Below are 25120 nucleotides of genomic sequence, written 5' to 3'. Positions count from 1 at the left end.
TTACCTTTCTTGTTCACCTGTGTGATGATGCCATGACTGGAGCTGTACCAAGGATTTAATGAACCCCAAACCTGTTCTTGAATCACTAGGCAATCTAGTTTCTCTTCAGAATAATTGACCATTTGACAAGCAGCCATGTAAGCAGGCCAGATTGCTCTGTAAATGACAATATCCACATATTCAGGCAAAGCAGTTGAACTGAGGTATAAGAGTATGATGCAGGCTCACAACCAGCAAGTCTCAGCTGACTCCTCAAACCTTCTGCCGTCATTGACCTGATTGAGAATACACAGCTGAGGAATATAAAATCACCTGTGCTTAGAAGACAGACCATTACATGGTCTGCCACAAAATGTCCAAAACCCTCTACAGCATGGTGCTTACTTTAAAATGGATGTAAGAGAGACATTCATGCTACAAGAAAGGAATATCAGTATAAGAATATTAATTTGGCAATGCGTATATGTAGAACTAAGTCGAACAATTTACCAGTTGGGGGCAGACCAAGGAAACCCTAATTCTGCTCTGATCTGCTAAGAGGCTTTAAATTTTAACAGAATTACACAATTATATGTACACCTATGGTAATACGTTTTGACGCTTGTAAATCATGTGTCTTGTCTATTAGCAACTACTGTATGGACATTTAATAAGAAAATCATATTCTCCTGTATCCTCACAAGCAATTAAAAACATTAATATAAACTTACAGAAATCTTTAGGTGCATAGCGTGGGCCAGACTTCTGGTTTTGCCGTAAGGATGACCTCCCTTTCTTATTTTGCAGGAATCTCTTCATTTTGCCCGAATCAACAAGTGAAGAAAAAAAAATATCCAGTGCACTTCTCCCACCTCAGTGGCTCCTAATTTTATTCACCACATCCTCTAGTCAAGCATTAGCAGGCAAGGAGGAGAACCTTCCCAATGCCCTCCATCATCAAAGTCAACCATGCGCAGTACTGACACATAAAATGGTGATGGGCACACAGTGCCGAAATCCTTTCCTCCGTCACGTTGACTCTGCATCTCTGGCAAGTCTGTCTAGTCTTGCCTGCAGAGCTAACACTGTGAAACTGGGACAGTGTAGCACAGATCCTTAATAATTCTCTCTCCAAAAAGGGTAAAGTGAGGCCCCATTTTGCTATAAATATCTTCCTCCCATACTCTGACAGCTAGCTCCCTCTCCAAGGGATGGAAAGTGGCCCAGTATCAGCATGGGGATGTAGCAGGATGGTGGAAGCTAATTAGAACGTCTGTGAGAGGATCACAGTCACACCAGTGCAATTAAATCCCTTGCTCTGGATTAGACAGATTAATGATACATGTTAAGATCTACCAACCACATGACAGAAACACACTCGGACAGTGTATCCTCAGGGAAGACTAGTGAAACGAGATTGATTTCCTCAGAAAGCTCAACTCTGGGCTCAATCACAAATACAAATACAGTAACCATATACTGTACTTATTCCCAAAAGCAGTACACAGTAATGCACAGCAGCATAATATTCAGTAAGTATTATAGTACTCCACAAAATGCAAAAATATTAGCACCTATGTAACTCATGTAAATATCACATTTTTTATTAAATCTAATTAATTCAGTAATAGAAAGGGCCAGGTACAAAGGCAAGTGACTCAAGGCTAACTGAATTATTTAGCACCAGAGCCAAACAGACACTCTTCCTCGATCAATGTCTCATCTTACCAGTTCAAAGGGTCTGGACTATAAGGCAGAGAAATGGGTTGGGATTTCAAATAAAGTGCAAATAACTCCTAGACTGTGCACTCATTTAAAGCACTTTGGTCTGTACTAACTTTAAATGGTCATTAGTTCCAGTCCTGTAGGGTCAGGGTGCAGTGCAGTTTGGTGATTTCCCTGAGCAAAAACACTTGATTTAACTCACCAGTTAATACCAGGTTAAGTAGATACTTTAGTGGTGGAAAATCGCCCTTCTGTTGGACTCTGATCCTCCAGGACTGGATTTGATGGACTGCTTTAAAGGAATCCATCCAATTTAACACAAATTACACTGAAATACAATACCCAATTTATTCCTTAACAGAAAGAATCTGCTGAGCTCCCAAAACATGTTGAGTTGGGGGTGGACACAGAAAGTAAAGCAATTCCAAAGTGAATAAAAAAACAGTTCAGTTACAGTTCTGAGCAAAACACAAATGCAGTGTTATCCTACCCCAACAGACTATTCTCCTTTAGTCTAAAAGACACAGGTAGAGATACTAACATACCTTTTTACAATTGCTGTATTCGTTGCTGGACATTGAGTCACTGAAGTTTTTTTTCTGCGCTACCAGGTCCTGAAGGCATCACCTCTGTTGTGCTGTAACCTGAGAGGTGTTTGCAGCTCCAGCCAGGTTTCAACCACAGCAACCTGAGCCTTGCAGAGGTCCATCTAGAACTGCTCTGATACAGTATAAATAAGGACAACCCATCTAAACACTGCACCAGTAATATAAGATGACTATAAATTCTGCTGAACAGAAATATCTACAATACGTTAGTCAATATGGAGTGAGTAATGAAAAACATTTTGAATTTACATAGTTTTAAGTGTTTTATGTATTTACTTTTACATTTATTCATTTAGCAGACGCTTTTATCCAAAGCGACTCACAAATCAGGAAATGTATATGTGTGTTTGTATTTATGCCAAAGATTTTATATAGCAGTGGTATAGCCCATAGAGCTATAAATATTTTGGTCCATAAAGCCAGTAGGTCTGTTATTTATTTATTCATTCATTCATTCATAGACATGATGATGATGATGATGTTAATGATTATGAGGGAAACTGTTATAAATTTAGTTATGGTTGTTATGGTTATTATTTAATTCTCATTCTTATAAATTTGAATGAAATCACTTTTGTCAAGGCTGGAGAAAGGCCTTCCTCACCACCAAGACCAACACTGTCTCCATGCATCTGCTGCTGATTGGCAGCTGAGAGCAGACCTGGGCAAGAGGCTGAAGTTTCCAGACCATATAACATGGTCACCTTTTCAGATACCACCAGACAGGTGATCATGGTAGAACTGACAGTACCCTGGGAAGAGCACATGGACGGGGCATATCAAAGGAAGCATGACAAGTACCAGGAGTTGGTGGAGCAAGGTTTGGAAAACAGATTGCATAGGCTGACAGGGCTTTTCAGGACACTCAATCTGTAAAGTCCTGACCCAGCTAGGCATAGTGGGTTTGGATAAAACCTAGGCCATAAAATCTGTTTTACTGATGCTGCAGAGAGAGCCACAAGGTATCTCTGTATTAAGAGGGCAGGCCGGTGGCCTACTGCTGCTGGGATGCAGGCCAGGGGCTGATCATCCATGACTGGGTCACCTGGGCGAGGGTGTCTGATGGTGAAAGGCCTGAAACACCTGCAAACCACAGGAACATCACTGAGGTTGCATCCCAGCATACACCCATAGGATGTATTTTGTAAGTTAATTTTTTTAAGGGGCCAGAAGGTGTTCTGTGGCTGCTGTTTGGTATGATGTCAATGTCTATGTATACAATCAAAGGCTGTGTGTTATGCTAGTGTAAAAAAAACAATTCATAGTTTCAAAAATTATTTAAACATAAAACTTTCATTATATCACATTACATATAAAAGTACATTTACGGCATTTAGCAGATGGCTAATTATCCAATGTGATGTAAAGACGAGCTTTGTAGTCTCTTTAACAAACAAAATCCCCATAATAGGAAAACCATGTTAGAGAAGTTAGAAAGCACACACATTAATGGATCTTTTAACATAATTAAATTTCTACAAAGTCATTTATTAATTAAGTCAATTCATCAGAACTCTTACCTTGCTGGGGACTTTTACATTGACGCTCACTAACAAGGAGTCTGTTGTTTTGACTCGCTTCACACTGCTGGTTACCTGTGGCTAATGAAAGCAGACATGAGGAAATAAACTGCCGGGGGATTGTGGAGGAATGTTTTGTAAATTAAAAAAAGGTAGCATTTTTTATGTTTTTATTTTATTTGATATTTTCCCCCCTTTCTTCCCTTTAGTAAATTGTTGCCAAAGTGTTTGCCTATGACTAGTATGTATCTAGCTATATGTAGCTTGCTGGCTATTAAAACGAAATGAAAGTAAGCCTAAACTAAAATAAACTAAAATAAAACTAATATATTGCAGCCACAAATAATAACTGGAGTGAGAAATGCACTTGGGTAAATCAGTGTGTAAATCCTGTTTGTTTGTACAGCACAGCGCCCAGGTAAATGGACTTCCTGACTCTTTTCGGGATCTATGTGGCGGTGGTGCTCACCTGCATCGCCCTGGTGTGTAGATACTCAGACCAACAGCACACTCCTTTTAGCCGAGTCTACAACACTCTCTCTGAGGTAAACACTTGACAAGAGACACCGGGGGAGCTGTCTTCTTACAAATCTCAAAACTTTAAGATTCAAACTCTATAATAAACGTCGTTAGTTTTGCACTGGAGTAAGACTCCTAAGTAATGGAGAAACTATGACAGTCAATAAGCATCATTCAAGCTGCATGTCAAAATAACATGTTGATTTGCTAAAGGAATACACACTACATGGCCAGTACATGCATATCAGCTTGTTGAACATCCCATTCTAGATTTAATCCCCCTTTACTGTTATAATAACCCCCACTCTTCTGCGAAGGCTTTTCAGTAGATTTTGTGGCGTGGTTGTGAGGATTTGTGCTCATTCAGTTACAATAGCATTAGTGAAGTCAGGCAGGGATGTTTGGAGAGGCAGCCTGGTGCACATTCAGTGGTCCAGTTCATCCCAAAGGTTTTCGGTGTTGTTGAGGTCAGGGACCTGTGCAGGTTACTCGAGTCCTTCCACAGTAATCTTGGCAAACCATGTCTTCATGGAGCTCGCTTTGTGCACAGGAGCATTGTCATGTTGGAACATGTTTGGGCCTCTTAGTTCCAGTGAAGGGAAATCATAATATTACAGCATACAAATACATTCTAGACAATTGTGTCCTTCTAACTTTGTGGCAACAGTTTTGGGAAGGTCTACATATAGGTGTGACGGTCAGGTGTCCACATACAGTACCTTTGGCCATATAATGTATGTGCTACAGTCATAATGTATGGGCTATATACTTGCTTCCATGTACTGTGTAAAGAAGAGAAAACGTGTTGACTTAAAACTCTCTTATAACACAGACTTGGAACTAAACCTTTTACTTGCTAACAGTTAAGTCTCAGAATAACATTAGAGAAAGCTTTTATTGAGTTTTACTCCCCTTTCAAACATGAGAACAACCAATTCATTCATCTTTACTTACCACGTTGTCAGGATCCCAGAGTATCCAAAGCCTATCCCAGGTACACCGGGTTTGAGGACAGTCCATCGCAGGACACTATGCAAATACGTTTTCACACCAAGGGATACTTGCGCATAAACAGTCTGCCTACTTCTTTTTGGGAGGTGGAAAACGTCTAAGGAAATACATTTTGGATGAAACCCAGGGAGAATGTGCAAAACTCCACACAAAAAGCAGCCCAAGCTCAGGACTGATCTAGACCAATACAGTCAATAAAGTCATTTCTATTTATGCACCATCAAGCTGAAACTGGGGCGTATACGTGTTTACATGACTATGATGTTCCTGCATAAGCACCAATTCCTCCTTTTGAGAAAGGGTGTATTGTACAGATTTAGAGCTTAAGTTACAAATACCTCTGACTGAAGAATTCATGTTCGAAAAAATATTTTTATACATGTATTGACTGCCCTAACAACTGCCCCAGACATCTAATATAAGTTGGTTTCAAGTGAACAGGTTTTCCATTCTTTTTCTGCTTACAGGAAAACATATCAAAATGGTTGTCTGGGGGGTAATCACACATACACTACAGATGTGGTAGACAGAGAGTGAGATGAAAAAATGCTGAAATAAGCTCATATAGACTTACCTGTATGGTATAATAATGGTAACATACTATAATTTAAAAACAAAAAAAGCATGTTCCACAATTTAAAACTGTTGGCCATTTTAGATCCTGACTCACTTGATTTATGTATTTAAATCCCTAAATACAGACATTTTCTGCTTATGTAGAACTGATGATATATATTGTCATGTGAAAAATATCTACACCCCATGGAAATTGTTGGCTTTTTTGACATATTTGGACAAGCAAACATTTGATCTTGAGCAAACTCATGGCCTTCTGATCAGTAACCCAACATCTTATCCACTGAGCTACCACTGCCCACATGTTCCACATCTATTCACATTTCTGTTGAATAAATGATTGAAAAAACTAATTTTCCATGTGGTTTTGTTCAAGTATATCAGCTTTATTAATAACCACTGTTTCAAAGATTATGGAATGTTTAGTTGTCCAAATATGTAAAATAATAATTTAAAAAAGCCAACAATTTCCATGGGGTGTACTTATTTTTTCACATTACATAATGTCAGGTCATTATATATGTTTAAAAAATTAGAAAAGGCAAAAAAAAAAAACCCACTTAATTAAATTTACTTTGTCCACTAACCTTTGATTCAGCTGAACACTAAACCAACAGAAACACCACCTTGATAAATCTGTTACTGAAATGCAAATAGCTTTTTAAGGATATCTATTTTGGTTACCCAGGTTGTTACTCCTTGGATTCCACAATGCATTCAAAATATTTGCTACAGGATTATGCACAGACTCTTCCATCAGAGGTGAGAATTTCAACCAAATCCAACATTACTTTAATCAGTGTAAATAGAACACTGGTGGAAAGTATTTCAGATTTGCTTATTACTGTACATCAACACTTCTCAAATTTGTTGTTTAGTGTAAGCCCCCTTTGTCTGTAATTAGCATCACTAAGCACAGTTTTATATTTTATTTAATAAAATAATACTGTATTTCTGTCATACTGTATATAATGTTTTTATACACTAAAATGTATTAAATACACAGGGACTATGCTTTAAAATTCAGATTTTATCCAAAATTGCTTGGCAAAATAACTTATTTTTTACAAATTTTGTATCACACAACAGCTTAACTTATTTTGTCTCTTGCGAGATGCTAGATTACTGATGACTTTAAGGGAAATTTCATACTACTTGCTTCTTGTGTTGGTCTGTTATTGTTCAATTGTGGTGGTTGATTAATTGCATGATGTTTATTAAGTATGCCATTTTCTCTTCTGCAACAGAAACAGGCTCTTCATTTACTTGCACCTTATTCTTGAGGCTGCTGTGTATGGAGAATTCTCCTATGAGATCTTTAGGTTCTGTTTAGAAATGGACACCACTTTGTTTAACGTGTGTCTTCCATATTTCTTCTTGGCAATTAAGTCCTACATCTTTTACCTGTGCTGTAGTAAAGATCCAGGTAAGCAACATATGTAAGTCAAACATATGTAAGTTTTGTTTATAAAAGTAGAACCTCAGACAGTTCATCTAAAATTTGCTTTCTTTTTAGGTACACTGACAAAGGAAAACCATGCAGTTCAACTGAAGGTGTACCAGTATGATGAGAGGTTGTTTCAGGAGGGAGTCTTTTGCCAAACATGTCAGTTGGTGAAACCTGCCAGATCTAAACACTGTAGTGAGTATCAGTGTGCTCAGGAAAGTATAAAATTTAAATTTCCTCATGCAAATTGGCAGTTCCATGCCAAAGATCAGCTCATTATCTTGCTATTTCAGTGACATTTCTAACCTGGAAAAATTGTTAAAATCTCTTATTTTTTGTCATATTTAGGTGTATGTGACCGTTGTGTTCAGAGATTTGACCACCACTGTGTCTGGGTGAATAACTGCATCGGTGCTCAGAATACTAGATTCTTCCTGCTCTACCTGCTGAGCCTATGTGCCATGGCAGGCAATATTGCAATTCTCACAGCAGACATGTTGTTTCATACTGTCCTGCGATCTGGAATCATGAATGCACATTACGTTGATGCGGAGGGTCAGCAGCAGCCTGTAGGACCACTGTTTGTTATACAGGTGAGTCACCAACGAACGGGTCCATAAATACATAAATAATATTATAATAGGTATCATGGAGAGAAAGATGGATAATGGAAAATAGAAAAAGAACAAGAATGTCTCCACAGTCTTTTGAAAAGAGTGACTTCAGTGTTGTTGATTCAGGACAAGTTCACTAGTTTTGCTTTCCTCAGTAGCTGTAACCAAATTCTACAACAAGTGCCCTAAAAGCTTCATGATCAGTATTAGGAGCTTTATCTAATCTTATGGAGAAAGCTTTCCCCATACACATGCTTATAATGACTTTACAGTAGTGGTAAACTGAATCTTTATTTGTGCAGAAATTTTTATAATAGCCTTACTGTTAATACTGTGACTGCTGGGGAAAAAAATTCTAATTTCACAGTCCAGGAAGTATTTGACATTTTCATGGCTAAATGATGTAAACCTCTCTCCACAGCATCTCTTCATGACCTTCCCGAGGATAGTCTTCATGCTTGGCTTCGTGGTATTTGTATTTTTCCTTGTGGCGGGGTATACCCTGTTTCACTGTTATCTGGCTTTGGTGAATCAGACATCTAATGAATGGTTCAAGCAGAAAGGCCATGGCTGCCAGTACTGCAATCCTGTCTCTGGACATCGATGCCGTACGTCCTACAACCCATTACGTGGTTTTTATCACAGAGGAATCCTCAAAAATCTTGGGGAAATAGTTTGGCCTTTATGCCCTACTCAGAAGAAAGACAATTAGCTTCTGTTTAAAGGAGTTGGACCAAAAAAAGAAATGTAGACAATCTTCTCCTAACTCCAAACGTAGTTATATGTGGAACAAAACAATAGTGTTTGCTCATGGTGCTAACAAGTAAGGGAAGCTAATAGCCACCAGTTTAGCATTGTGCAAACTACATGCCTAAATCTTTGCACAGTTGCATGCCGTTAAATTATCTCAAAAACACTTGCTAATGTTGTTTCTGACTTTGTATGACACTTTTATTTATAAAATGCACAAAAGGACATCACAGAGCAGACAACAGTAGCAGCAGCTATCATAAATCCAGAATCACTTTCTTCATTATATAGTTTTGTATGACTTTGTGCAAATATCAGAGTTGTGTAGAGGTCACAGTCATTTGTTAGAAATGATTTCGATAAAAAATAGTTTAGAATTGATACTTAATTGTTTTAATTTAGACCTATTAATTTATGAAAAGGTTTTAATACATGTGGTATCCAAAAATGCTAAAAGGGTTTCTAGAGAGGCAATGTGTGAGAAATTAGATGCAGTTCGCATAATACTTTCTCTTTATCAACATTTGTTCTGTAGCTCCATTATAAAAAGGAAAAGTACCTTTTGGATCCCGAACATGTCTTGTAACTACTTTTATCTGTAAATTGCTTTTCTTTAACGTGATGTTTTCATACTACTGTTTTTAATAAATTGTTTTATATTGTCTTGGTGGGTGAGATTTTTTTATTTATTTTTTTTTAAATAAATGGTTTTTATACGATGTTTGTTAAACAAGTCGCTGTAGATTAGATGTGTTTCTCCAATATTCCCTGCTAAAAAATCCAGCTGGCTCTGATCAGCTGGCTCTGATCAGCTGCCAAAACACAGGCCACGCTAGTCAAACTGGTAGTCTTTGCCTGCTGATGGAAAGGAAACGGTTTCTGAACTAGTGCTAGTAATGCAACATTGTGGACAAGTTGCTTTTAAGAAGCATACACTACACTAAGGCAGTTAAACGTGCTGAATAATTTAGTTAAGAATAAGAAAGAAATAATGATTTACCAGTTTGACCAACTCGGTCTGTGCTCTGGTGGCTAGTCAGACCAAGCTGTTTTTTTTTTCAGCAGGATTGGTTAATGTAGAGTGGTAGATTTTGTTAGCCTTGTAAAATGTAAATTTTTAGGACTGGTCATATACTTTATAAAACCAATATCTAGGCTGTTGTGCTCATAAGCGCCTGGTATACACCATTTTTCAGTTATTGCGCTTTTCAGTTATTGTAGCCTTTACACACCATTTATTCCAGTTACTGTAGCCTGGTACACACCATTTATTCCAGTTACTGTAGCCTGGTACACACCATTTATTCAGTTACTGTAGCCTGGTACACACCATTTATTCCAGTTACTGTAGCCTGGTACACACCATTTATTCAGTTACTGTAGCCTGGTACACACCATTTATTCAGTTACTGTAGCCTGGTATACACCTTTTATTCGATTATTGTCCCTCTCAGTTACTGTAGCCAGGTACAGACCAGTTTTTCGATTACTGTAGGTTGTACACCATCTTTTTGTCACTGACATGCACCTGTAGCCTGGTGTACGCCAGGTTTTTTGGGTATTTTTTTTGTTACTGTCCCTTTAAGCCGGTGCGGAAGTGTTGCATGTGCCGCTAATGCAATAAGGTCATGTCGGGATCCCTTAGACAAGCTAATGTATTACTTAACACTGAATATCTCGAGTTACAGCAACATTTTTCAACACACGGTTGTCAGTTAGTATTTGTTCGCTACTGTCGACAGTTACAGTCTTAGGGCTAAATACCCAAGCGGAGAAGCATTCAGCCGTGTGTTCAGTAGGCGAGCTAACCCTGACAGCAGCTAGTTTCTCAATGGCTGTGTCTAAATGCACCCGGCTCACTGGCCCGTTGACCAAGCAGGTCCTGGACTCGGTGGACAGTGTGCTGTTTGACTGCGACGGGGTGATATGGAGAGGAGATCAAGCGATTCCCGGCGCCCCTGAAGTGATCAACTCGCTGAAAAAGGCTGGTAAGCGTGTGTTTTTCGTCACCAATAACAGCACAAAAACCCGCAAAATGTACGCAGAGAAGCTGGGAAAGCTGGGCTTCGAGGCCAGCAAGGATGAAGTGTTCGGCACTGCTTACTGTTCAGCTGTGTACCTGAAAACCGTGTGCAACCTCCAGGGCAAAGTGTACTTGATTGGAAGCAATGCGATGAAGCAAGAGCTCGAGGCGATAGGGATCGAGTCGGTCGGTGTGGGACCAGATCCGGTCTCAGGAGGGCAGAAAGACTGGGCCAGTGTTCCTCTGGACCCGGAGGTCAAGGCCGTTCTGGTGGGTTTTGACGAACATTTCAGTTACATGAAGCTGAACAGAGCTTTACAGTACCTGTGCAATGCCGAGTGTCAGTTTGTGGGCACCAATACAGACACCAGACTTCCTCTTGAGGGGGGCAAAGCTGTCCCAGGTGAGATTTTACTCTCCTGTTGTAAAACAATGAAACAAACAGAACGACATATTGACTGATCTTGTGTTTTATCGTAGGTACTGGTTGCCTTTTGAAGGCCGTGGAGACAGCGGCGCAGCGCCATGCCCAAGTGGTCGGGAAGCCCAGCAGCTTCATGTTCAAATGCATGGCTAACCAGTTCGGGCTTGACCCAAGCAAATGCCTTATGGTTGGAGACAGACTGGACACAGACATCATGTTAGGTTCCACCTGTGGTCTGAAGACTCTGCTATCCCTGACTGGTGTCTCAACAATAGCAGATGCAGAGGAGCACCAAAGAAGCGGGTGTCCCAAGCGTCAGGGGATGGTGCCCGATTACTATGTTGATAGCATTGCAGAGATTTTACCAGCCCTCCAAGCATAGTGGGTCAGTACTGATGAGGATGTAAAATGTATCCAGGGTTATGTAGGTTCCACATAAAGGGAATATTATTTACAATATTTACTCATTAAAATTTACAATAATTACTAATATTATTTACAAAACAGAACTCAGTTCATTGTTAAACGAGTGAATGAGGAGGTTTTTAATTTAGTCTCCAGGACCTCCAATCAACACATTTTTATTTTGCTGAGTCAAACACACACATCCCAGGTAAATAATAGGTGAATTTTTGATTTAGGTGTCTTTTGGAACTTCAGCAGAAGAAAACGTGGACTGGCTTGAAGGTCTTGAGGATTAGATCGAGACCCACTGCAAGAGGCTTATAGAATAGCTAGATATTTCCAAGTGATATTTATATCAGTAGTTTCTGATCTCCAGTTATCAGGACCCACAGCCCTTCATAGCTACTTCAACACACCTAAGATCCAGTTTATGGATCGGTTTAGGTATTTATGGGTGGGAAAAACTAGCAGTGGATCCTCATGGGTGGATTTCATATACAATATCCAGGATTTTGTCAGGACACTGATTGGAATATGTAGTCCTTATTATAAAGCCACAAAAGCATACTTTCTATTAATAATCTGCTCCATCAGCATGGTCTACCTCTGTTATTCCACAAGAATGTCCATGTATATCATTGTGCTTTTTGCCAAGTACAATGTTAGTGTTCCTTTATGCATTTTTGAAGATATCTACATACATATTGGTACACACCTATATACATACATGTACTGAATACAGAATCAACATGTGATGTTTTTTTTGTTTCCTTCAAACCTCAGGTACTGAAAAATGGCTTGCAACAGACAAGATGGCTTATTGGTTGATAATACAACCAATGTGATGATTTGCTCAGATGTGCACTACCACAAATAACTAAACACAGTGTTCTTTATTGAGGTGCTTGTTTTTCCTCATTATTAAAGTTAGCCCTTCTTGTAGAGTTTGAAGCATAACAGCTACTGTAACTTACTTCAGTTTTATGATCACTAGTAATGGTTTCCTTTTTTTGTCTTGCCTTGAACAAAGTGCTCACTACACAAAAGATCAAATAAATAAGCATCCTCTCAGACTGAAAGACATGACTGGTGTACTGTGTGCAAGCTATTACATGTAATTATGTGATGTTCTCATGATCAATTACAGTATTTGAAATTAAAGTCACCTTGGCCAGTCAGCAGCTACAGTAGCTGATCCAGGCCAAAAGCAATGCATTTCTAAAATAACTGCCTCTTTGCGATGACAAGCTCTGTCCACAGAAAAAAGAAATCCAACCTACTGCTCCCCTTTGTCTATTGTCCAGTGTGGAGTGGCAGCCAGTGGGTTGGACTATGTTTTGTGTGGAGTGTGTGTCTGCTGGGGGGGGGGTTAAAGACTAGCAGTGAGGACCTGAGCAGGTATACAGCTCTTGCTCTTGCTCAGTCATGAGCACAGCTTGATACAGACAAGCAAGAGCCAGGGACTGAGGAGAAGCAACTAGATGCAGAATGATGAGGTGGTGGAAATTCTCAGAAACTAGTTTGGAGGAGCCACAGTGCATGGTAAGTTTCCATGATGCGGTCTTTCATTTACATCCAAAATGACGATTCACGTGGCTAAGTATAAATTAATAAAGAACATATTAAAGTGTATTGTAATCATTTTGATCATTTTCTAAGAATGAATATATGACTTTCTAGTACAGATTAATCATTAAGACTTTTGAATAAAGAGGGAAATTTAGTGTAAAATCTTCACCCGAATCCAGAATAAAGATGCTTAAGACTGAAGCAGGCTACAGTAGTGTTATGATAGGGTGATATTTATGTATTTCTTCTGGTCTCAGCATTGTGGCCCCATAGGCTCCTCCAGGTTTCCACAGCGTGTGTTATGGGGCACCCTCACTATCACGCTGCTCATCGTTATCATTGCCCTTACTGCCCTCATCGTCACTGGGAATTTCACACTCCAACCAGACACGCAGGTGAGCGATAGGGTGTCTACTTCAAGGCATTTGTTACCCTTACGAATTATCAACAATAGAACAGCATTTTGTTTTACAGGTCTCCAAAACCTAAATGCGCTCCTAAACAGTCTTCATTGCAGGTTGTCCGACTCATAGCTCCTGACCACCCTGCTGCTCTGATCAACCAGTCTGCATTAGTAGACAAACACAACAGTGTAGTGACATACTCGGTCACCTCGCAATTAAATCACACATCTACAGTGCTCTTTGACATTAAACATGTAAGATCTCTATTTCCTTACTGGCTTTAAGAGAACATCAAAATGTAATAGAAATCATTTAAAGATCATTTCTCCTGTTAAGGGGTTAATATGCTACAAGCCTGACAACCAGGACATCTGCTTCCTTCGTCAAATGGAGATGTCTGATTATGAAAACATGCACATGCTCTTGAATGAGTCCAAACAACAGGTAATGATGCTTAATCAAAAGCAGCTCAAATCTCCTAATTAGTAAAATGTCACACATGATTTGAAATGTACCCTGACATCTTTGAAATAAATCAGGTCCCTCATAGGCAGAGCAGCATTAAGTTGTGTGTAAGTGCCACTTTGAGCTTGGCTGGGAGATTGACTGACACTTGAACACAGCGCCACCCCCAGTGCTCCTGAGCTGATTAAAGAGTTCTTTTGGCTGCGTTTTTCTTTCCAACTCCAGAAAAGGAGCAACAGACCGCACAGGTTCAGACGAGCTCAGGTCTAGCTGGCTCGGAATTCCTTAGTGCATTTGATCTGCCTCATACGGATCCCATTACAGGATGGGACCACTAAGTGTACAATGGCCGCTCTGTTGCTTTTTCCCTCTTATAAGTCACTACTGGGAGGAAAGCGCACTCTTCCGTTAACAGGCATGAGACTTGTGCTGGCCACACTTCTCTCAGCACGTAACAAGCTGTTCCTGTGGTGGGTTATGATCTGCACAGAATAGACGGGTTGTTCCACTTGACTTGATGTGTATCCTTGTCCAGGTAGAAAGTCTAAAGTAAGATTAGATTTTTTTTTCCCACATCATTGCACCTAATTGAGGCCATTAAACAACTCTGGGTAATTCAATCTGCTCACCAGAAGAGAACACTTATCCTATTGACTAGGCATTTGGAGGGAATTGTTCTATTTTATTATAGATATTTATAACTACTTTGTATCATGTTCACTGACACATCAGATCATTTGTACATGTCTCTCTCATTTCACTGCAGCGTTAATAAATTATTGTATAATTATGTATAGATGCATTTATAAAATGTTTACCAACATGACAACAATAAATGTATTCATAACCTATACTGATATGATGGATGTGGTCATTATTTCAGGTGAATCAGATCTGGCTGGTGGGAAACGAGACTCAGAGACACACTGAGTTTTTAGGTGTCTTGTCAGGCCATCGTGTGGATGCTTCAGTACTACAGCAACCGCTCCAGTCCCTCTGTCAGCACAGACCTGTGTACTGGACCAGGAGAGCTGGTGGTGAGAGTTCCCCTTCAAACACAACTTCCAAAAAGGAAACAAAAAAAGAACACTAAAAACTGTTAATTCTTTTGTTATTTACTTTTGTTAATATACTATCAAGTTATTCTAAAGACAAACAATGGAACAGTTAGAAGGCTTATTTTGGCGAACAAGCCAAGTGCAGGGGCACATAGCGTGAAGCACTTTAAAGAGCAAAATGTGACTGAGAAACATAATCCAGCACTTCAGTTGTGACCTTTTCCAGAATTGTAGTGACTAACTGTGGCAGGACTGGGAAAGTGAAGTAATTTTGTGATTGATGCAAGTAAGAATCCTACCTCCCTTACTGATCAGAGGCTCACTGATCTCCTTACAGGTCCCAAAGAACGACTAATTTACTTCTGCATTGACATCTGCTTCCCCAACAACATTTGTGTGTCTGTGTGTTTCTACTACCTGCCAGAATGAGCTTCCATTCAGAGTGTGTGAGCATACAGCATGGAAACACACATCCCCTTTGTTATGGAAGCACATTCATGTTGCTATCACTGAGACAAACGGGAGGGGCCACACACGCACCATCACTCTGACAAGGCAAACAGATGCATCCAGTCATGTTATCCACAACGTCCCCAGACCTTTTTTTTTTTTTTTTTTAAATAGTTTTCCATGCAGAGACTTGTTGCTGCTTATATTTGTGTAACCTGATGCAGATGAGTAACTGAAGGCACTGTTGAGCTACAATAAAGCATCATGATTTTGAATGAGTCATTTTTTCTTAGTCCGTACAGATACATATTGTGGGACTGCAATAGGACATTATAATCATACAGATTAACCTTGGTGGTAAAATAAAAGGGAAAGTTCAATACTGCTAATAAGTGTTTAGACATCAGACATTACTGGCAGAGATTACAATGACAATGCCGGTCTGTTAATTCAGTCTTTTACTGGCATAGATTGTATTTACAAACATGTAGTTATATACAGATGTGGAAGCAAGAAAAAGAAAAAACAAACAAACCCATTGCGACATGTGGTGAACTAGTATTAAATGATTGGATACCTTTAGTTTAATAACTCATCCACTTGTAATAATAATAATCATCATCATAATAACAATAATAATAATTATTATTATTTTTATTCAATTTCTATACTGGACTTTCCTTGGAGGTGGTACTTAGGTTGCTCAATTAAGTACTTTCCTATGTATCCTGATACTGCTTTGTATTTCTAAAGGTGGTATTTAATACACTCTACTTAGCAGGATGCCTGCTGAATCAAAGTCACATATCCTGAACTGCAGTCTTGCATGTTCTTTGATGTTCCCTTGACTGTTGTTGCAGTGGACTAATTAATGCTCTCTTTTTTCCATAAACTGTGTAGTCATACACAAAAAAATAATACATTACCATTTCAATAACAATCAGAACAACATTTCTCATTTCTGCCACTTACAGTTTAACCTTATGTTGTCCTGATGTAATACTCCAGGCTGTAAAACTTGTGACAGCAAACAGTCCTGCTGCCTATTTCATCAGAATGGGAGATGATGGCAGACTGTCTCTGATTTAACCAAGCACGCTGTCATTGAAGGCCAGACACACCACAGCCTTCTGATGCCCACTGTACTCACGCTTGATTTCCCCTGTCTCCACACACCACAGACGTGCCAAATTATCCGAAGAGGCTGAAAATCAAAAAAGTACATAATGAGCTGCAAGACTTGACAAATTTCAGTTAAGACTAACAAGATATTTCTTCTTGCAATGAAAATTCTTGTGTATGTCAGGATACCAAGGCATAGATATACAGTATGTAGAGTGGGTGCATGGCATCCTCAAATGTAAAGTGTTTAATTGAAGTATAACTGCTTCATGGTAAAAATTATCCTTCTACAGAATATGACTGCATTTTTTAAGGACCGTCAAAATCCCCCCAAAATATTAAGTCCCTTGGAACTTAATTGCAAGAGACAGACTACTAGGGCAAATTTTACATAAATGTCTGATTGCATTGGCCTAGTCCGGGAATCAAAAGTAATGTACATCATGATTTCTTACTCAGTTTCCTCCCAGTGTTCTGGTCACTGCATCTTTTTGAAATGCAATGCCAAAGGGCAGCTGATAATGCTGAGAGGAGAATGGTACCTGCTGTATTCTTTACAAATGAGCAAAGAGATGCCCCTGATTGGCTAATGTCATGATATTTGACAAATAGAAATACTCTGTGGTATCTTCACGATTCAAACTTGTTGTCCCTTGATGACAGGAAAAATCTAACAATACATACAGTTGCAATATAGGTTTTCTTAACTAGAGAAAGGAAAGAAAAGGAACAACACAGGGATGGAACAATTTTTTATTAATTTTTTTACAGAGGGGGACATTTCCACATTAGACCTTCAGAGTCTTTATCACATGCTCACCTGTGACAATGTACTGCGAGTCTCCAGAGAAGGCACAGTCCCACATCCAGCCACGAGAAGTCTCTCCAGGGTTGTTGCTCTTAATGCTCAGCTCGGTCATCAACGAGAAGTTTGAAGTCCTCCAGATCTTACATGTCTGGTCTGCAGAGCAGGTAGCCAGCAATCTACATAAAGTACAAACAGATTAAAGATAAAAGGAAGAGTGGCAAAAAAAAAAAAACTTACACAATCCTTTACAAGAATTTCTTTAAATAATTCCGGATGCACTTACGTGGAGTCAGGACTAAATTTACAGCGCAAAGAGTAACGTTTGTGAGCAGGGATTTTGGTTTTGGGAATAAGCTGCGTCACCTCATCACCGATTCCTCCAGCCAAATTCCACACGTAACAGTTGCCCTAAGGGCCAACAACAGCAAACATTGAAAAAAAAAAAGCTATATGTGGCATTTAATTCAGAATTAATATGTATGTATGTAAGGACAAACATGATACAGACAAAGTGGGATATGGATACTTACGGAGCTGTTGACAGCAGCCATGTAGCTAGCATCGGGGTCAATATGCACAGAGTTGACAGACACCTCTGGCTCTGGGATGAGCTGCTCGTTATGGTCTGTTTTAAGATCCCAGACGTGGATCACACCACTTTGATCTCCAACAAACAATTCAGCCTAAAAAAACAACAAAAACACACACACATCAAATAAACTCTAATCCAATGACCCAAGAACCTATATCACAGCCTTCAGTCTTATTAACACAAATATGAAGTACAAATCTTACTTGGTTGGGATGAAGGCACACACAATTAATGGGTGCGTTGACCTGGAATATCCTTTGACACTGTAAATTTCTTGACCTGAATGAAAACGTAACATAAATAAAAATGAACATTTCAAACAGATTTCTTATCTAAATCAGTGGTAGCGGTCTTTCACCTTAGATCCCAGATGCGTGCCATACAGTCTTCTCCTCCAGTGTACATCCATCTGCCATCCTCATGGAAGCCGACAGATGTGATATTTTTGCTAACGCCATCGTAATTGATTACAGGATTTGGATTGTTTGAGTTGAGGTCATACATGCGTATGTGCTGATAACCTGTAAATAGAGGTTGACAGTAAGAACACGCGTTGGCACAAAGTTCACTTTTCGTCTCTAACCTGTGGATTGTAACTCACCAGCTGCTGCAATCATGCTCCTATCAGGTGTTACTTCTAGTGAATTCACCTGCTGGTGTTCGAGTTAAGAAATCATTGGGATAATGTAATAATCCCATATTTTCCCTTGGGAATCAATGAAGTACATCTAGCCATCTATCTATGCATCTGTCTATCTATCCATCCATCTATCTATCTATCAATCAATCGATCTAACGTGGTTTAAGCAAATGGTCCTTTTCGTTCAGTCATGCAAAAGTCGCATTTTAAAAGTAAAATAGCATGCAAGCGTGTGTCCAAGCATTTTCAGCTGGAAGGATACAGAGTCCTGGTGCTGTACTGTTCTGGTGCAGATCCCACTGTGTGCCTGCCAGAACCGGACTGTGTGGTCATACCCAGCGGTGGCCAGGATCACTGGGTCACTCCCGACTGTGCCTTGGTTTACATTCATGGTTAACTCTGTAGTACTCACACACCGATGCTCAACTGCACAGAGCTGAAACATAAACAATGCATAAACAATAAACAGTGTGCCTCTGTGTGACAGTTACACACTGCGTGCTATCTGCTGTAGTTTAATGATCCATTGCTTAAGAAGAGAAAGTTTTCTCAACCGCTGTTAGCATACACTAAAGAAAAATAACTACCGCTAACTAACCTCTACTAGAAGATCAACTATATTTACTGAATAACATCAAACGGAAACATAAAGGTTTTACCTGTTCGGCGATTAATCCCGGCTGAATAAAGAAATAATGCGAGAATATTAAAATACACAGTCAATTAAATATTATTTATTTACAAGAACGGCAAAGAACCAAGCTGATGCGCACCCGAACTCATTCCCCCTGAAACACTGAACACATTTAATAGTTCCGGCTAAGAGAAAGGGGCACAAGAACAACTTCTGAAAGCGAATGAGGAAAAAAATATCTTCAGGTTTATTTGAGGAGAACATTTAATACACAAATACGTATCAAATATAACCAAAACAGAATACAAACGAGCAATTTTCAACGTCATAAACATTTTTTTCCAGATCAAATATTAACCTTGCCTGACTTATTTAATGAACACTAAAACTATTTGATCCCATATCCTGTGTGTATTAGTAGGAACTGGTGGGCCCACTCGCACTCAGCTGGTCATGACAGACATGCTCTGCTTCACTTCCACTGGATCTGCAAGGGTGCAAGACAGGATGCTTGTCCTCATGCCACTTGTGCTTTTTGTTGATTTTAACACCTGGTTAGATAGATACATAGATAGAGAGAGAGAGAGAGAGAGAGAGAGAGAGAGAGAGAGAGAGAGAGAGAGAGAGAGAGAGAGAGATTAAGCCATTTGAGGCAAACCTGAACAGAATAGAACAGTTATGATTATTAATTAGGGTGCTAGGGTTAACACAGTACTACATTCAATCCTTTACACACAGTTATGTGGAAAAATGGCTTTTTTGGCATATTTGGACAAGCAAACATTTGATGCTCTTTGAAACAGTGCCTATTAATAAAGCCAATACACTGTCAAATGGCAGAAAATTTACATTTTGTAGTAATTAATTGTGAATTAAAATCCACAATTTAAATAATAATAATAAAAAAGTCACATGGGGAAAAGTAAGTATACCCCTACATTTATCACACCTTCAAATCCATAAAATTAGAATCAGGTGTTCAAGATTGGGTGCCAATGATTAGAACCTGCTTAGAGAATGTAGGTGGAACCAGTTTTATTTATACCCTTCTCATATCTAGTGTCTGGTGTTCCCTTTGCTATTGAGGTATGTGGTGTCATCATGCCAAGATCTAAAGAGATCTGAAAGGCCTTCAGTAAAAAGGTTGTGGATGCATAGGAGTCTGGCAAGGGATTTAAAAAGATCTCCAAATTATTTGAAATACACTCTACTGTAAGAAAAATACAAAATGGTGCAATTTGTCCAGGGCTGGCTGTCGCAGCAAACGCCTACAAGAAGTTGTTTCTGCTAAAGGGGGCAATACTAGCTTCTGAGGGTGTACTTACTTTTTCCACAGAAGAATATAAGATCTATTGATATTTCTTTTGAATAAATGATTGAAAATGTTAATTTTCCTTGTGGTTTTGTTCAAGTATATCAACATTATTAATAGGCACTGTTTCAAAGATGATCAAATGTTTGCTTGTCAAATTTTTTTTTTTAAAAAGGCCAACAATTTCCATGGGGTGTACTTATTTTTTCACATGCCTGTATGTATGCCAGAAGTCAGATATCAGAAACAGATGTCAGAACCACCTGTGATTTTTCAGAAGGATCAGTGACAGTGCATAAGTATGTGAGATTACAAAACTTACTTTGATTTATTTGATTTATATTTAATTAAGTGTAGAATTATCCTAACACAATAGTATCTAATTGTAGTCATGTAATATTGACAGGATAAAACTCAATACATTGGGAAAAGGGATTTCAATGCAAGAAAGATCTTTAAACCTTCACATAAATTTTGCATCTTTCCAGCAGAAACTTCCACTTCATAGCTGTCCGGTCAGACTCTGAGAGACACACAAATTCCTTGGACTGAAAGAAAAGCAAAAATCGCATTTGTAAACAGAGCTCTTCCCAGCAAGAATGCATTTCCCAACAAACAACAAAAAAAAACTCATTTATAAAAGTAAAAAACAAAACAACATCAAGAACTGTATTAATAAAACATTTTTTTTTTTTTTACCATCTTTAAGCTGATATGTCAGTTAGATTAAACTCACATTGATGTTTTCTTCTATACAAACTGCTATAATTTGTGAAACTAAAATACTGAACTTGCAAATGACTGAATTGTGGTTTATAACATGTACAAAAACATGCATACAAGTGCATTAGGTTTGTACCAGTGCACTCGTGCTGAACTGTACCAAAAACGTATAGCCATTCTAAATGTATAGCAATATATTAAACTGTTTATCTACCTCATACCTAGTCCATCCATCCAGTGTTTTTAATTTGACTTATTAGGGGTAAAGAACATACCCTAGGTGTTGGATTACAAGCTTTGTCATACAGATGAAGCAGTTTATTTAATTTTTTAATTTAAAAAAAAATAAGATTGAGTTGTTTGTACTTACAGTACATCCCAGTGTTTTCTCAGCGACTGTGCCAGACAGGTTGCAGCCCTGCAGAGTTCCTGTATGATCACTGATATCCACCAGCAGATCAAAGTCTGCAGTGACTTCACCTTCTTGTCCTTGTTTTGGACAGGCCGTGTTAGTGCAGACCTCAATCTCCTCATGGACACGAAATTTGCATCTGTCACTATAAAATTAAGAATTACTTCAACCATGTTGAGAAAACTCAGGTCATTAAACTCAGTGCATTAACTTCAAAGCATTTCCGACTTACCACCTGCTGCGAATGACTTTAGTAATGCAAGAATCTAACCCTAAAGAGGTGATGAACCCATATATCACACCATAAAAGGCTTCAGAGTTTTTTTGGGCTCTGGCTTTAACCTGACTCACAGTCAGTACATCACTAATGGAGTCCACTAAGAAATAAATGAGAAAAACAGATTCAATATCTACCAGACATGATCCTATAAACCTTTACATATGCACATACAGCTAAGAAGAACATATGGTTTATGCTTACAGGGAACATTAACATTCACTTCTATCTGTGGCTCATCTAGCTGTTTACTTTCTGATAATTCCTTGGCATAGCTGAAGAGCTGGTTGGCTTCTAATGTATCTAAATATATATATATAAAAAAAGAAAAAGAAAGAAAAAATGTAGTATTTAGACAGACGGTAAGCTTGTACTCACTAAAAATGTACACTAAATGAGAATGATATTTTAATGAGAAAAGTTTAATAGGTATCAATAGACACTACTTACTATGAACTTACCAGGGTTCATAGTAATGATTGTTTTCGAGGTAGCTGTTGCCACCATACAGTTACGAAAAGTATCAAAGCTGATGCGAGCATCCACTATGAAGAGCACTACAAGTAAATAAAATTACAACTATCAATCTATATCAAATTAAATGTACATTACAGTAATTTATATGTTGCCCTTTTGTTTATTACTATACCTGTCTCTTGTGGTGGCAGGGTCTGTACAAACTGAATTGTTTCTCTATCCCAGCTATGAATGACAATATTTTTAACAACAAATATAACGATGATGAGTGTGTCAATTTGGGAATGTATATAAACATACCATATGAAAGGGAAGGATGTCAAAGTTTCATCAAACAGTTTAATCTCTAGCTTCTGCCCTTTTCGTCCAGCTGAAGTAGTGAAGAACTTTGGCTCTCCAATCTTTGGGGTACAAATTACAATATGTCATACAAAAAATAAAATCATTAAAATGAATTTGCCAAAACAATGTTGTAATGTTTCAATGCAACGAAATCTCAGTTTCCTACTGATCGCACAGCAGCTAGAATATTAATGAAGTTCCCATCTAGGCTTTGTCCATTTGCAGTAATGTCTCCAAGTGAGTAGAAATCCCCTGAGTCCTTTACTGGTATGTGGAAGAGAGAAAGCAGTCTGCTCTCGGTGTCTAAATCTGTACACATTCTTATGGCTGAGTGAGCTTCTGTCACCAACAGTCGGTAAAAACTGAGGACAATGAAATGTTTTTATACATGAAAAAAAGAAATAGTAATAATCAATAGTTTCAGAGCTCCACTAGCAGTCCTTTCCGAAACTATTGGAACAACAAGGCCAATACATTTTTTTTTTACTGAAGACATTTGGGTTTTGCATTACATTTACATTCATGGTATTTGGCAGATGCCCATATCAAGAGCGGCTTACAATAGTAAGTCTAGTAGTGGCAGCTTGGCGGGGCTGATTTGAACTCACGACCTTCCAATCAGAAGTCCAACGTCTTAACTACTAAGCAAGCACATGATCAAACGATGGATATGAGAGGAGCTTTCAGAATTTCAGCTTTTATTTCCTGGTATTTATATGTAGATATTAAGTGTTATTTATGGTGAGTATTTATTTGTTCCTATACTCTTGCTCGCCTAAAAATTGGGTGGTCTGATAGAAAAGGTCCTATTTTATGTTGTTTAACAACATCTAGATGTAAATACCAGGAAATAAAAGCTGAAATCCTAAACTGTTGTCTTGCATCCATCTTTTGATCTGAAACCCAAACGTCTTTTTTGTATAGCACAAACAAATTAACCGGACTTGCTGTTCCAATAGTTTCGGGGGGGACCGTGTGTATTATTCTAAGAATGTTCTCATTTACCTCGGGGTTGTTGGACAGAATCGGTCCTCTTTCTCTGGATCTTTAGTAGCAACAAGAGGATTTTCAATGACAACTGAAAAAGAAATAAAACAGTTAAGTCTAAATCACAAATATGCTATTTGAAATATGTAGGACTGAGTAGACAGAAATGTGTTTTAGCTTAATTCTTACCACAGTCTCCTATTTTGATATGACTGCAAAGCCCTTGAATGTATTCTTCAGTGCCCCATGAAGACACATTAATGAAATGGTCTGGTGAGTCTTTTATTGTAAAGCTGAAAGTGAATCGTTCTGAGCCAACTTCTAGAATGTAATAAAATTACATTATTATTATTATTAGTAGTAGTAGTAGTACTAGTAGTGGTATTGAAATATATATAAAGAGTGTGAGCAGTCTAAAACAAAGCCTTGAATAAATAAGTAATTTATGTGATAGCCAACTTTTCCTGTCAGGGAATCCTCTTGCATCAGTCTTTCCAATGATAATCCCGACCACACTCTGAAAGTAAGATATATTTATATATCTATCTACTTTTATTTATTTATAAACAAACCAGCATATAATTTAAGTAAACATGAAAGGTCACTGTTTTATCAAGCCAGTTATTTCCAAAGCTGTGCTAACACATTTAGCATCCTACACTACTGGAGCCAATACTTCTATATAATATATATATATATATATATATATATATATATATATATATATATATATATATATATAGTGCTATTCAGTATAAGATTAAATAAACAAACAAATAAATAAAAACAGTTTCTCACCGGACGCGTGATATTCGGGCTCAGGTCAGAGATTGAAACACTGCTGTGTGTTGAAGCATATTCCATCTTTCGACCTAAAGCTGAAAATATAACAGCTATTCCTGAAAAGAAGACGTTACAAGTGTAAAGTATTTATAGGTGGTAAAATCAGTAAATTAGCAGACGTTCATATTTTACATGCAAGTACATTATTAAACACGTCGTTCTTACAGAAATCGTCAAGACAAACCTGTCACTATTAGCTAAATGCTATCTGGGGGAGAGAAGCGCTGAGAGCGCGCGCCACTGACGGCGGCTCAGGATCCCAGGAGTGTTGGTGATGGAAAGTTCCTGGTTTGATGATGAAGTGTGCAGTCTGTGATATTATACTAGCAAGTTATATGAAATTGTTTATTTAAGAAGAAAACAAGGACAAAAGTGACATTTTCAAATATATTTTATTGGTGTAA

At 38.4% G+C, this 25120-nt stretch overlaps 5 protein-coding genes across 8 annotated transcripts; 3 read left to right on the top strand and 2 right to left on the bottom strand.

The window, feature by feature from the left end:
* Nucleotides 1–3868: 3868 nt before the first annotated feature.
* On the top strand, nt 3869–9413 carry zdhhc4 (zinc finger DHHC-type palmitoyltransferase 4). Its single transcript, XM_017483927.2, has 7 exons — nt 3869–3984; nt 4239–4377; nt 6627–6700; nt 7186–7364; nt 7455–7580; nt 7734–7978; nt 8421–9413. The coding sequence occupies exons 2-7, from the start codon at nt 4255–4257 to the stop codon at nt 8709–8711; spliced, it is 1038 nt and encodes a 345-aa protein (XP_017339416.1). The 5' UTR covers nt 3869–3984; nt 4239–4254; the 3' UTR covers nt 8712–9413.
* Nucleotides 9414–10327: 914 nt separating this feature from the next.
* pgp (phosphoglycolate phosphatase) lies at nt 10328–12680 on the top strand. 3 transcript variants are annotated; one of them, XM_017484117.3, is made up of 3 exons: nt 10328–11175; nt 11253–11581; nt 12385–12680. In XM_017484117.3, exons 1-2 carry the CDS (start codon nt 10581–10583, stop codon nt 11576–11578), a joined length of 921 nt encoding a protein of 306 aa, XP_017339606.1. In that variant the 5' UTR covers nt 10328–10580; the 3' UTR covers nt 11579–11581; nt 12385–12680. The 3 variants fall into 3 exon arrangements, with proteins under 3 accessions (XP_017339606.1, XP_017339605.1, XP_017339604.1); XM_017484116.3 differs by having other exon boundaries at nt 11838–12680; XM_017484115.3 differs by having other exon boundaries at nt 11253–12680.
* Nucleotides 12681–12828: 148 nt separating this feature from the next.
* On the top strand, nt 12829–15822 carry bricd5 (BRICHOS domain containing 5). 2 transcript variants are annotated; one of them, XM_017484119.3, is made up of 6 exons: nt 12829–13143; nt 13428–13565; nt 13688–13828; nt 13911–14018; nt 14923–15076; nt 15435–15822. In XM_017484119.3, exons 1-6 carry the CDS (start codon nt 13090–13092, stop codon nt 15524–15526), a joined length of 687 nt encoding a protein of 228 aa, XP_017339608.1. In that variant the 5' UTR covers nt 12829–13089; the 3' UTR covers nt 15527–15822. The 2 variants fall into 2 exon arrangements, with proteins under 2 accessions (XP_017339608.1, XP_017339607.1); XM_017484118.3 differs by having other exon boundaries at nt 13676–13828.
* A 166-nt stretch (nt 15823–15988) lies between these two features.
* mlst8 (MTOR associated protein, LST8 homolog (S. cerevisiae)) lies at nt 15989–19509 on the bottom strand. Its single transcript, XM_017484114.3, has 9 exons — nt 19369–19509; nt 18972–19145; nt 18671–18722; nt 18428–18590; nt 18273–18348; nt 18008–18160; nt 17761–17885; nt 17490–17653; nt 15989–16751 (listed from the first exon to the last, which is right to left on the bottom strand). Exons 2-9 carry the CDS (start codon nt 19098–19100, stop codon nt 16633–16635), a joined length of 981 nt encoding a protein of 326 aa, XP_017339603.1. The 5' UTR covers nt 19101–19145; nt 19369–19509; the 3' UTR covers nt 15989–16632.
* A 64-nt stretch (nt 19510–19573) lies between these two features.
* meiob (meiosis specific with OB-fold) lies at nt 19574–24992 on the bottom strand. Its single transcript, XM_017484113.3, has 14 exons — nt 24901–24992; nt 24672–24772; nt 24333–24390; nt 24063–24194; nt 23892–23964; nt 23053–23248; nt 22845–22945; nt 22717–22769; nt 22529–22624; nt 22272–22370; nt 22023–22167; nt 21749–21935; nt 21117–21203; nt 19574–19894 (listed from the first exon to the last, which is right to left on the bottom strand). Exons 2-14 carry the CDS (start codon nt 24735–24737, stop codon nt 19787–19789), a joined length of 1401 nt encoding a protein of 466 aa, XP_017339602.1. The 5' UTR covers nt 24738–24772; nt 24901–24992; the 3' UTR covers nt 19574–19786.
* Between the last annotated feature and the right edge of the window lie 128 nt (nt 24993–25120).

This window comes from Ictalurus punctatus, chromosome 13 (assembly GCF_001660625.3).
Source record: "Ictalurus punctatus breed USDA103 chromosome 13, Coco_2.0, whole genome shotgun sequence".
NCBI lineage: Eukaryota > Metazoa > Chordata > Actinopteri > Siluriformes > Ictaluridae > Ictalurus > Ictalurus punctatus.
Note: the sequence above shows the minus strand (reverse complement) of the source record. Positions and strands in the feature narration are given on the sequence as shown.